Raw genomic sequence first — 12,987 nt, 5'->3', positions numbered from 1 at the left:
AAACAAGAACACCGATGTACTGGAAACAACAGAAAGTGACACTGCAAGCACAACTGGTTCCTCCCAGGTATATGGTCTCAACCGTTCATTAATTCTTAATCTGCACACCTGCTTTCAGTCCTACAAACACCAACTGCTACATATAACTGCCTCTCTACCCGGGCAGCCACCCAACAGAAGGACTGGAAAGAGTGAGAAGGCTTTGATGACTACACAACCACATTTAGAGGGAACTTAGGACTGCTGAAAACGTAGGAAAGAAAGAGCCTTGCTTACCAGGCACAGCACCAAGATGTCGCAGGATGGATCCTGTATTATTAGGAAGGACTGTGAGGTTCCACCCATGCCTGTTCAAGGGGCGACACAGAGGCAGATATATGTCAGTGCCACGTCCCCGCTACCAACGTCCCCAGCACTGCGCCGCCCTGCTGGCCTCGTGCCCCCACCTCTGCTCGTATCAGTGGGGCAGCCAGCACTGACTCTGTGACCTTACCTTGAAAATGGTTCAGATTTCCCCACAGGAAAGCCACTCCCGTGGGTGTTGGTATCTACTTTTCCACAATGCACTGCTACATGGCAATCTTTCTGTTCCACTAACCGCCAATATTCTTGCTGTTGCGAAAGAAAACGGTGACATTTTCAGTTTGTTGAACAAGCTATCTCCCGTTACATTAAAATATAAACCCCAGAAATGACATCAGAAATGTAACTCAACATACAACACTGCTTAAAAATAAGAACATAAATAATTAAAAGTAACAGTGGATTGCAAAGACAGAATTTAGATCTCTTTGTTCCTGTGCTTCATCAGAAAATGAATTAAAACATCTTTCTCTCCCCTCAGTTCATCAACACCTTTATTAAAAATGTTTAGGAAAAAAAATCAAAAGAAATCAGTACCATATATATCTAATAAATTAATTTTCTTCCACACCAGATATCCCACACTGAACTGTGAATGGTAGTGCCTGAACACCAACTATGCTGAACCCGCATGCTCAATCTCTCCCCTATAAAACATTTGCCACCCCTTGTGTTGGTCTCACCTCTACTTCAGCTACTGTAGGCTCCTTTGTGAAGCACATGTTCATGATGTTTCTTGCTGTTCGGTAGAAGGTCGTTAAAGAAACAGACCTACCCTGTGGAAAAAGAAAATATAATGAAAAGTGAAAATAAAAAAAGGTGCCTCCATCTCCCCTGGCTTCACTCTTCTCCTTACATGCTCAATCTCAAATCACAAAGAGAAGAATGTCTTCAGAACACATGTGGATCTAAACTCATTTCTTATTAGGGAAAATATCTCAAATGATAGAGAAATCTTGTCACATGACATCGTATTTAATGTCAAAATAATATTGTCAAACCAATCCTTTAGAAGACCAACTGAACATTCAAAGAAAGCCATGTACACTGCTTCGTCCAGCACAGCTCTGCATTTGAAAACTACAGGAGACGGACACACAACTTGGTACTCAACCCTCCCTGAATTTCAGACTCAGATCCAAAGGACCATGTGGCTATGCTTTTACATACACAGAAGGAGATGAAAAAGACAGAAAATTCACAGAAATGTTCAGCATCAAACCAGTATTGTATGAGATCAAGGGGGTCACAAAAAAATAAAGTTTACTGCAATTACAGTAATCACCTGCACACAAAAACTAGTTATGCCCCATTCAATAAAAGTACAATTTCAAGGAACCAGGACCATTTATTGCAAGGCTGAGAAAAGTAAAATACAGTAAAATTGCCAAATGAGTGCACTCTTTCTTGGCACTACTGCAGGACATAGCCTGTATGAGAGGAGGACCTGACTTGGTTTTCTGTTTGAGCTCTATCTAACTTTCTGGGTACCTGCTTTCATGTGCATCTATAACAGCAGTAGCTCTGGGAGCATCCTCTGAAGACACTGAAGGCAGGAGCACCAGAACCCACTTGCTCCTTTCAGCCAGACGTACCAGTACACCCGTACAGGGACAGACCTATCGCCTTCTCTGCTCCAGGGAAGAGGAGGAGAACTGGGAAGCCACAACCTGTGAGAGCTGGGGGGTGCCAAGCTCATGAACCCCACAGTAGCTGCTGTGGCCACGCTGGTTTACAGGGATCACTGTAGGCCAAGACCAGCATCGCTCTGCAAACACAAGGTTGAAAACATCTCCCGCACCTTACCAGATCTATTGCTCCTTCCTCTAAACCCCAGCGTGTTCACCACTCACCCAACTGAGCAACCACAGGCTTAAACTCCATGTAAATTGACGTTTTATCTCCTGGACTGCTACCTTTTAGGTTTTCCAGTAATGAAACAGATCTGCCAAACTGCCTAAGCCTTTTCTCTTGTTTATTTATGAACTATGCCCAAGAGTAAGATGGGAACAACTGCACAGCTGCCTTTCGCCCAGAGGCCAAGTCTATCACTTTGCCGGGCTCCTATGATTGTGACATCGTCACTTTTTTAATTGAACGCAATGCAATTAGCCGTAGCAAAAGTTTATGAAATGCCCACAGCCTGGGGCCCTCCAGTTCCCATAAACTTCAGAGCTGGATGCTTTGCGATACAATAAGCAATTTCCTTCATCTTTTAATGCCATCATGAATCATTTACTGAAGCAGAGTCTTAAAACAAAAAGTCCCATAAAATGCAGGGCCCGCACCAACAGTTGTCAAACTTGAGCACATACTTCACTGTTCACAAGCTGACAAACACTCTGCAACAGCTTTCTCTCATCCTACAAAGAGAAGGAAGCATGAGGATCGATCTTCCAAGATTAGCTGTGTCTTTCTGTTTTTCAGATATGCAGCAAGCAAGAAAAGAAGAAAAACTCGACAGTTTGGCCCTTCAAAATTGCATTTACTCATTTTTTCCTCAATCAAGAATTTAGTATCTTTTTAGTCTCCTAGAAGTTGTAAAACAAATTTAATGATTGAGGTTTTCTATCATTTTATTTGTTTGCTTGTGTTTTTTTTTTTTTTAAATCTGAGGGATCTCACAAAATTTTCTAATGGGTGTCCAGAAAATAATTTAAAAATGCTGTAGCGGGGCACCTTGACCAGAATGCAGAATTAAGTGCTGAAAAATAAAATAACTTTCTAAATGCCCTCAAAAAATGCTTGAGCAGTTCAGCATCTGTCTTGGGAACTTCAAGCTACTAACCACAGTCTCTGTTGCTGTGACAGAGACACTATATAGAGTATTTTCTCTCACAACATGACAGAGAAAGGATTATGGGACAAGCTTTCCTTTTCCTTTTTTTTTTTTTTCCCCCATGGCCTCTGCATCAGCCTCAAGAACGAACTAGGAGGACCATCAGCAAGCCTGCCTGGTGTATGTCATTCCTGGCCATGGCGTGGAAATGCAAGGAAAGGCACAGAGAAGGATCCTGCAAGACTCCAAACATTACAGGTGTCAAAGCAACCACGGCATGACCTGGCTGAAGTGAGCTCAGCAAGGAGTTTCTCGGCCACTTCCCTGGGAGCGCTGGTAAAACTCGCTTTGATGATTTCTTCTGCCTGTCCCCGCAACAGGCCTGCTTGTAAGCATTCAGGTTGTGCTGTATGGAAACCAGTGCTCTGGTTTTAGTCAGCTCCACTCCAGATTTTTAAAATATTTTCAGAGCTACCAATGGGGAAGAAGAAGTAAGTGAAAATCTTGCAACAGGTAACTCTTTGATGGCTGCAGTCTACTTAACATACTTAGAGACGACATTTTATTAAAGGCAGGCAGAAAAAGCCATACATTTAGGAGGTAAAGAAAGCAAGGGCAGCAGCCTGCAGCATACACCTAAAAGCACAGCAGGCCTTACAGCCTGGCAAGGAGCAACACTGAAAGTAATTTGGGAGCCCTGGCAGAAAATCAGCCAAACACAAAGGAGATTTACTCTAACCTTGACACGCGATATGGTGGTAACTGCTTCTGGAAGACTGGATGTCTCTTTCTAAAAATGTATTCCAGCTCAAGCACATGCTGACTGCAAAAATTACTGTGCAAAATCCTAAATGTATGGTCTCTCTTTATGGTCTGAGGTATAGACTTTATGGTCTAAATTGGACTGCGTCCATATGATTATGATGTTCTCCTCCAGCCCTTGATCTATTGACCTGGACATTTATAGAAGGGTTTTTGTTTTTGTTTTGTTTTTAATTAGAATGAGAAATGTGCTTTAGAAAGGAGCCATTATAATCCCACCATATGCTGAAACTGTAACACGAGGACACGTTCTGATAAAAAAAAAATTAGATTTTCTCAGAAACATGTTAATAGGAAGAGAACACTCCCCCATCCACACACAGACACAGAAGGACACCATCATTCAAGAAAAACAGAGAATGCAGGATTAAAAAGTTTGTTTCATAAAATTCCGTGAAGTACCCTCCACTTGAATCCAAAAGCCAGGCACCATCTCAGCTTGGTCTTACTAGCCAGCCTAGTAACGAATGACTCTCACTGCAAGATTTCTTATTTTTATGCTTTCGGGCTTGCTCTAAGTGCCATAACCACTTGTCAGGCATTTGTCCTTGAGGTTTAACCCCTCAAGTGCTGTGGAAATCGAAGCTCCAGCACCTCTGCTCAGACCAGGCCTCCCGAGGGAGCTGCACGGCAGGAGTCTGGTCCAGGCGAGGAGAGCACCAGCCTGCAGTCTCAGCGATGCTCCTCTCTGGTAATTCCTATGCCATGGAACAGAAATATTACTAAGGTTCGGTTACTGGGTTTTGCTGGACTCAGACAAGGTCTGATGCTTCCAGTACCACCAGTGCTTCTTGTGCAGCAACAGCAACTTGGGGGGAGCTCTCATACTTTTCGGGGGGGGAAAGGCTACCAACCATATCTTGCTTGCCTTTTTTTTTTCCCCTTATTTTCTAAAAGCCTGATTCGGATACTTCACTTAATAAATTACATTTTTGCTTTTTGAGCTACTTTTTTTTATCTTCTAAACCTCAACTTGCGACTTTCACTGGAAAAGTAGAGGCATTCCCCCCTGCTACGCTGGAGGTTGTTCATACAGCAGTCAGAGTAAGTTGTATCAAATTTTTCATTTCACATCATTAAGCACAGTATATTAACCACCGAAATGCCACTTCACTATTCACAAACACCGCTGTCATTAGATATGCTTCTGTCCAATAGGCAGATGGCAAAGAGATTGCTTTTCAAAAGCGAGACTGAGGATGGAGTCCCTGAATAAAAGAAATTCTGGCTGACAAATCGTAATAGGCTGCAAAGAAACCCGAAGAAAGCTTATAAAGCCCAAGTCATGAGCTCACGCAGTCTCTAAATAGCTTAGCAATAAGCCACTTTGGGCTATCTGGCTTCATTTCCCAGTGATGGAAGTGAGATTGGAAAGGGAAGAACGGCGTATTCCTTTCCTGGGCACGGACACTGAATTCTATATTTCTCTCAGAGCTTGGCTTAACAGTTCAGCACAACTCAGAACTGCACTGCGAGCTGCAGTGCCAAGTCCTGCTCAAGGGCAGGAGACTGCCAAATAAAACACAGTGAGAGAGTCAGCATTCTTTTGTAAATGATGTACTTGATATGTAGAGGACTAAGTGTTCATGTGACTGTTAGTGCTGAGCAAAATTTGGCATCGCAGATGAAAATATTGTTTGCATTTCAATTTGCCCTTTCTAAATGTAGTCTATTTCCAGTGATGCTAGCTTTGATGTGAAGTGCTGCTACTACAACAAGAGACTCGCAAGAAGGGGTGAGAAAGCAGAACATTGCTTTAAATGTCACTAGAAAATGAAAGTAAAAATTGTGTCTGCAAGGATAATTGGACAGAGCTATTCAAGGAACCTCTCACAAGGAGGCAGAGGGGGGTAGCCTGGCGCAGTACGTCTCCTTACGACAATAAGGCATTCCAGTTTTTCAGGCACGCCGTGCGAGCCAGGCAGATGAGGCTAAAGCCAGCAGACCGCCCGGATGTAACAGCCCACCAGCTCCCCCCAAAACTGGGTGCAACCTGGACCACAGCTGCGGCAGTTCTGCGCAAGGAAACCAGCAGAGCCCGCCTCGTTACCTTGTATATACACTTGTGTAAGTCGCTAAGAACTCCCTCCTCCTCCTCCTCGTCCTCCTTCGTGGTCTCCTTTTCCTGAGCGAAGAGCCGCCGCCTGCCCGTCTTCAGTGGGACGTCGACCTCTTTTAACTTGTTACGGAAGCCATTTTTGTGAACCACGCCGTTGATGAGTCCGTTTTTGGGCTCAAACCGGGGCAAGGAATGGAACTTGTAGGCATTCTCCGAATGTCCCTCCAAAGGTCCTTTCCTCTTCTCCAAGATTTCCTTTTCCAGCAAGACCTCCTTCTCCAGTTTCTTGTGCTCCTCGGGGGAGAGGGAGTCGTAGGAGAGCAAGTACTGGCAGTAGGCTTCCTGCAGCTTGGCCAGCCTGTCCTGTGCAGTTTTGGGGATGCGCAGCATGTCTGCCAGTTTGTTCCATTTCTTGAGGTCAGTCACTTGCTGCATCCCCCCCATCTCGTTGATCAGCTGGACGAAGCAGGCCAGGTCGAGCTCGCAGCCTCCTGGGGTCCACGTGTGCCAAGCAGCAGAGGGGGGAAAGGGAAACACAGGAACTGGTTAGGAAACCTGCGGATGGCACACGGCAAGCGCTCCTGCTAGCTGGGAACATACGGGACGTGCCACTTGTACAGCCCTGGGTACCTGGGCACCGCAGCAGGACTGTCCCCACCCTGCACGCCTCCCAGGACAGGCGCACTCTGCTGTTTTGCTAACTTAATTTGTTCACAGAATTATCGTACTTTGCTATTTGCAATGGCACTCCCTATGGCTAAATTTGCTCTTCTCGAGTTTCATGCCCATCTCTTCTCAGGGCATCCCCAGCTATCGCCTGACACGTCTTTCCCCTGTATCACCCAGCAGTAGGGGAGACAAGAGTTGTCCAACTCTTAAAAACCCCCACACTCCCACCCTCCCCTCATCTGTCACCAGTCCCACATCTGTTTTATTCAGGAAAGAAGCAAAACAAGTGTCAAGAAAGGTGCTGGCAGTCAAATAGACGAGTATTTATCCTTTCTGGAGGTGAAATATCCATTATCTCATGTCCGAACAACACTTTGAATATAATATGTATTTAAAAGGAGCACAATAACATCATTAATTTCACTACAGGTAGAAAAAAAAATAATTTAAAGATGGGGGAAGGGGGAGGAGGTGCCTTAAAAGAAAGCTGGCAACTGCTACTACATAAAAAGTTCCAGATGCATTCTCCCACTTTGAGGCCATCCATATTTTATATTCCATTACGGTTTTGTATGTTTTAAGATGACTAGCACATTTCACACTCCAGTCAAAAAATAAAAACCGAAGATTATACAAACTTCAGCATAAAAAGCAGCCAAAAGGATGATGAACAATAAAAGAAGTATCATAAATACTCTCAAAGCACAGAAATAAATCATCAGCAGAAAGAGTTAAGAAACTGGCCAAAGACCACCTACAATTCAACAGGGCACTGCTAAAGGAAGAAAGAATTAATACAAAACTGGTGTCAACATTGCTGCCACATTGTCTCTCCTTCTCTTTCTTTTTCTGTGACGAAAGTAGAAAATCATTACGCCATTGCAGTTAGCACTTAGAAAGAAATGCTATTATAAAACAGGAAAGTGCAAGAAGCAGCATTATGGTAAATATTTACTGTTGGATGCACAGCTACAGCATCTGGTAAGGCCCAGCTTTATTGTCTTGCTTGCTTGTGCAAGCAGTATTACCGCCTTAAAACTACACCATGCTGTACCTCAGACACTTCATTGCTGATCCCAGTTTTCAGTCTCCTTCATTTTCCCTCCCATACAACCTTCTTCCCTCTGTTTTCCCCTCTTCCCACTGCTTGTGCCAATCCACCATTTCCAGATGACACTGACAGCAGAGCGAGAGGCTGCCTGCTAATGGTGTCAGCATAGCCCTGGTCAAAGGTGTGGAAAGGGGGGGAAAGGTTTTTGGTTGTGGCCAAAATCACAAGAAAGACCTTGAGAAGTATACGACAAGGCTGTAGGCAGGGCCACAGCATAGCAGGTTTACCTTTTTTTTTTCTTTTTTCTTTTTTCTTCTAATGGGCTAAATGTTTAAGTCTTTGAGCAAAGAAAAGGTCAACACCATTGGGAAAAAAAAAATTGAAAGGTTTTCCTTCTTTCCTCCTTAATTTTCCCCATATAATAATACTCAAGCTGGCCTCTATTACAGAAAGCACTTTTTTGGTCTAGTGTTACAAATGCACAGTTCACAAATAAACTGAAAGTATAATTTAAGATGGCTTTTTATCCAATTGATGCAGCCCTCTATATGAAGTTGAGTAACACACTCCTAACTTTGAAAGAAGCATGGTTCCGGTTTGATATTATACATGTTCTGCTGTGCAACAAATTGTGCACATCCAGTTTAAAGTCCTAGTTTCAACACAATATTTATGACTTATTTAAGAAATGCAATATTCTCCAGTATAATGGAATGATAGCTCATAATCACTCTGCAATATAAGACCGTAAGTATCACATCATTCAATCAGAGTCCCATATATCTGGCAGATGTTCCATAGGGCCAGCCACAACTATGGTTTACAAAATGGTCTCAATTATAATTCCATTTCACACAGTCATAACTTTTGGAAGCATTTATATCTCATGCTGATGTTTTCCAGGACTGGACTAAGCATGTTGCTTAAACTTTCCTTGAAAGGCTAAAGAAAAAAAAAAAGTTTTAACTCCATTTCTAAAGTGCCGATAGCAAAATGGCTTAAATATGAGACCTGGCACATGTGCAGAAACGGCGTTGTCTTTTTTTTTTTTTAATTGTCTTAGTTTCAGTACGTTAGGAATATTTTTTAATTGCCTATTGAGCAAGCTCATTAAAAAAAAAAATCTTAAATCTTCAGGTATGCGTTTAATACCAAACCTTGGCACTACACAAGTTACTGGCAAAACTCCCACTTACTTCAATGGAAATGTGATTCGGCCCTGAAAGAGGGAATCTGTATGTACGTCTACTTGAATAAGTGTGCATTTATCATCACAGATCATTTTACATCTTTCCTGCCGGAGCCAACAGATTTCTAATCTTTGTACAGTGATGATCTCCAGCTTCTTTTCTCCATTTTGTTTTTAATTTTAAACACAAGATAGGTAGGCAATTAACTGCAGAAAGGATACATAGGATGCAAATTTTATAAGAGATCACTGTTTGCTCCAGTTATATAGCACCCAGCAGAATAGAATCCTTGCCTATTAATTAGGCTCTTAGGTGCTTAAATAATACAAATAATTAACAGTAATGCCATCTTAATGCCGAGTTAAGGTATTTCATTAAAAAGTTAACATTGTTCCAGGAGCGTTAATCGAGCTGTCTTGCACATTTTCTTCTCTCTCTTGCCAATGTAAATTTAATTCATTATTCTTCTCTATTAGCATACAACCATTGCATACATTAGGCATACAAAATGTTCACTTATTGCTGCTTGAGTGATTTTAATTTTCAGATTTCCTTGAATGTTTTTGCATGGTTGTTGCAACAGAGCGCTAACCCTCACCCCTTCTCCTCAAATTCTGTCATTCTCTGTCGAGCCCCTCATTGGTTCACCGTAAACTTTGCAATCTCTTTGTGTGCTTTTATGCATTTTCACTCACTTACCATGTGTAACAAAAAACAAAATTTTAAAATGGGGAGAAAAAGCATTGTGAACAGTTTAAACAAAAAAGTGTGTCCTTTAATCCAACTAGCGTTGATAGCTGCCTCTGATGAGATAATGCCTCAAAGGCAAAATTCTAGCCTCAAGTTGCAACATGCAGATCCTGTGCGATTTGACTCAAAACACTTCAGAAACAAAGGAGAGGGTTAACACAAATTAAAAACAAAAGTTTGTTACTATGTCATGGCTGCAAAGGCAGTTGAGATGGAGGTGGCTCATTCAATAGTTCATTTGTATGCTGCTGTTGTCATGTTTTTATAAACTATTGTCACATTTTTGTCACGTGTCATATTTGACAGCAGACCATAAACCAAGAATTCTGTTAAATAAGTGATTCTCACTCAGGCATTAGCCCTGGCAGACACCTGCTGAGAGAAATAATGAAACCTCCATTTTGCAATCAACCACATTTTACTGCCTATTCTTGACACTTAATGGTTGTTAAATGTCAGCAGGTCACTGCAAATTTGTGATTTTAAGTGCCTGAGTACCCAAATAGAAGTCAGTTTCAAGATGTTTTTCCCCTTGGTTAAATGCTTTTAAAGGAAGGGGGAAAAATATTTGTATTCTTGCTTGGCAGCATCGTAACCTGTTTGGAAAACACCTTTGGTACGGTCCAAGAACATTCCAAGGCAACATTTAAACCAAGACTACCAATATCCATAGCTATACTATTTAATAAAATAAAAAGTAGGGGAAGCAGGAGATCCTTAAATCTGAAGACCACGATGCTGTATAGCATATTTCCCTGGGTAAAATAAAGAGCTAGCAGGAGGAAGGTGGCAATACAAAGCCTCCTGGCGAAGCTCTCCCACAACCTACCTGCATCGTATCTGACCAAAGGGAGAGGTCCGACACTCTGTAGTGTTAATTGAACAGGGGTTCAGTTAAGCATAAAGGCAAACGGAGCATAAAGTTGCATATGGACTCTAACAAGCAGCGGCAAAAGGCCAAGGAAACCACAGCCCTTACCTATGAGTGGGAGTTCGTCCATGGTAATGCCCTGAGATTTGAGGTGCTTCTTGATACAGGCCAGCCGCTGCACGTTGGGTCCCCAGCGCCTGCCTAGCTTGTGTATGTGCTGAATCTGTGTCACAAACCGCATTTCATCATTTAGCTTGCACTCAGGTCTCCAGTCTGGAGGAGGAATCACCCTGCACATCCCATACTTCTCTACCTGAGCTCGGACTGACTCAATGTATATCAGTGGGTCATGAAATTCCTTGGTGGAGGGCCTAAGGATGGGAATCTCCCCCAGCATCCCCCACCCAGACTTACTACTGCCCTTTTCGTGCTTTCCCATTGAGTCTTGTGGCTTGTGCAAGGACTCCGCTTGAGAGGTAGAACGATTTTCACAGGAGGCATTTTCAGTTTTGCCATGTGCTTGTTTCCCTGGCGTACTCTTTCCAGCAGTGGCTCTTTTCGGCCTATTTCTTTCCAAATTCTTCTCTGGCACTTCCTTTTTAAGGTGTCCATTCAGCAAAGGCTTTTCTACAGCTGCCTTTTTGCTTGCAGCTTCTGCCAAGTTGATGGCCCCTTTCATTCTCTTGGTGGGCGACTGTATTTTGTCTATGTGATTTGTCTCTTCCAGCCTCCTCTTTGAATTGCGCAGCCCCTCCCTTAACTGTCTCCCCACCTCCTTAGTGCATGTCTTTTGGTTCAACTTGCCATTGACTTTTACACCATTAACAGCGGTATTGTTAGACTTGGATGCTCCAAGGGATAGCACCTGTTTGCGGGTTTTTGCATTGCTACTTTCTAGTTTCCCTGAGATTGTGTGGTTGACAGGTGAACTGGGTTTGTGGTGATTTAGTTTGGTTTCCTTGACCAGTTCTTTCTTGGCTTTGGTGTATGTGACAGTTCCCTTTGTCACTGTTGCAGTGTACTTCACAGTTTTGGACGGTGAAGGTCTGACTTCTCTCATCTTTTTGGCACTGGCTGCATTTGCACTCGGAGATGACATTCGAGTGATTCCATTGACTTTAGAAACCTACAAAGCCAGGAGTGTCGCCAGGGGAGCAGAAGGAAGGAAACAGAAAACAGAACAGTAAATTAATAATGTTACCACTCTGCCACAGCTTCCCATTTGCTGGATGACCATATTCTGCAGTCCTGACTCCTGGCCCTTTTGTACAATGTTCATACAATGTTTTTCACCCAGACAAGAGGAGAGACAGGGCATTTAGAATAAACAAATAGAAATATATATATTATTATTTTTTCTTTTTTAAAATGAACCAAAAGTCCCCAGAAAGCCAATCTGGCTTTCAGAAGGTACGAAGCCTCCGGCATTAAGAAGGGTTACGTCACTTGCATTACCCTCTTCCTTGTCTACCAGAAAGCATGTTACAGTATCACAAAACACTTGTAGTCTGATCTGCAAACTAATATTTTTATTATCTCCTTTTCCAGCCCTCAGACACATTCCCTCTCCCACCCAACTTCCCTTAAGTGCACACACAATTTACTACTTAGCAGACAAACTAACCAGTGTATACCACCTACTCTAACTGGAACAGGCACATTTTGCAAACACTACACACTTGGATTCAAACAAACCTCCTCTCTATACATATAAAAATAAATACGGAATACATTATGCACCCAAAAGAACAGGACAGCCATGAGGGATCCAGTCTGTCATACATATTAAATCTTGGGAGGCATCTTTTTGCTGATATTAACACAAATACATTAATTAATTAATTTGCTGATATTAATACAAATACAAATTAATGAAATACAAATTTTTAAGAAGATTTTGTTGTGTTTGTTTTGTCTTGGTTGTTGGTTACTGTTTTTTTGTTTGTTTGTTTTGTTTTGTTTTTAAGTTTGATATCTGGGCAGTTTTACTGACACACATTTTGTTATTGCTCACTAATGTGTCATTGCAATTTACAAGTGCTGGACTCCACTGCTTTCTATTAGGCACTTAAACCCAATTATGAAACTAAAATTAGTATTTTAATTATAAGACATGTTAAGCACTGAGAGCAACCCTCACAGAAAGAACCTCTCAGCTTCAAAGGGAACTGTGACAGCTCAGCACCGTCAAAGCAAGCACCATTACTAAGAAAATGAAGTTCAAGTTTAAGCCTCTAGCAAGTTTCAGCACTTAAACAAGTTTAAAGTTTTTTCTCACCTCCCTAAACTACCATGAGTTCAGAAAAATACATCCAAAAATCACAAACATTGATAAACATGCTCAGAGTGAAATCATACATTACAACCACCCCTTATGAACACTCAGGTGAGTACCACCATTTCTGCAAAGTTATTATACCTTCCTGTGGGATT

General features: G+C 42.2%; 1 protein-coding gene across 1 annotated transcript in view; it reads right to left on the bottom strand.

Moving 5' to 3' along the window:
- JARID2 (jumonji and AT-rich interaction domain containing 2) overlaps nt 1-12,987 on the bottom strand; it is a 213,225-nt gene that overhangs the window by 18,070 nt on the left and 182,168 nt on the right. Inside the window, exons 7-11 of the mRNA XM_048057982.2 lie at nt 10,663-11,680; nt 6,015-6,514; nt 1,047-1,139; nt 494-612; nt 277-347 (exon numbers count right to left, since the gene is read on the bottom strand). Coding sequence (XP_047913939.2) covers nt 277-347; nt 494-612; nt 1,047-1,139; nt 6,015-6,514; nt 10,663-11,680 — 1,801 coding nt within the window. The remainder of the gene's footprint in view (nt 1-276; nt 348-493; nt 613-1,046; nt 1,140-6,014; nt 6,515-10,662; nt 11,681-12,987) is intronic.

Source organism: Anser cygnoides, chromosome 2 (genome assembly GCF_040182565.1).
Source record: "Anser cygnoides isolate HZ-2024a breed goose chromosome 2, Taihu_goose_T2T_genome, whole genome shotgun sequence".
Lineage (NCBI taxonomy): Eukaryota > Metazoa > Chordata > Aves > Anseriformes > Anatidae > Anser > Anser cygnoides.
This window is presented reverse-complemented; position numbering and strand designations above follow the sequence as displayed.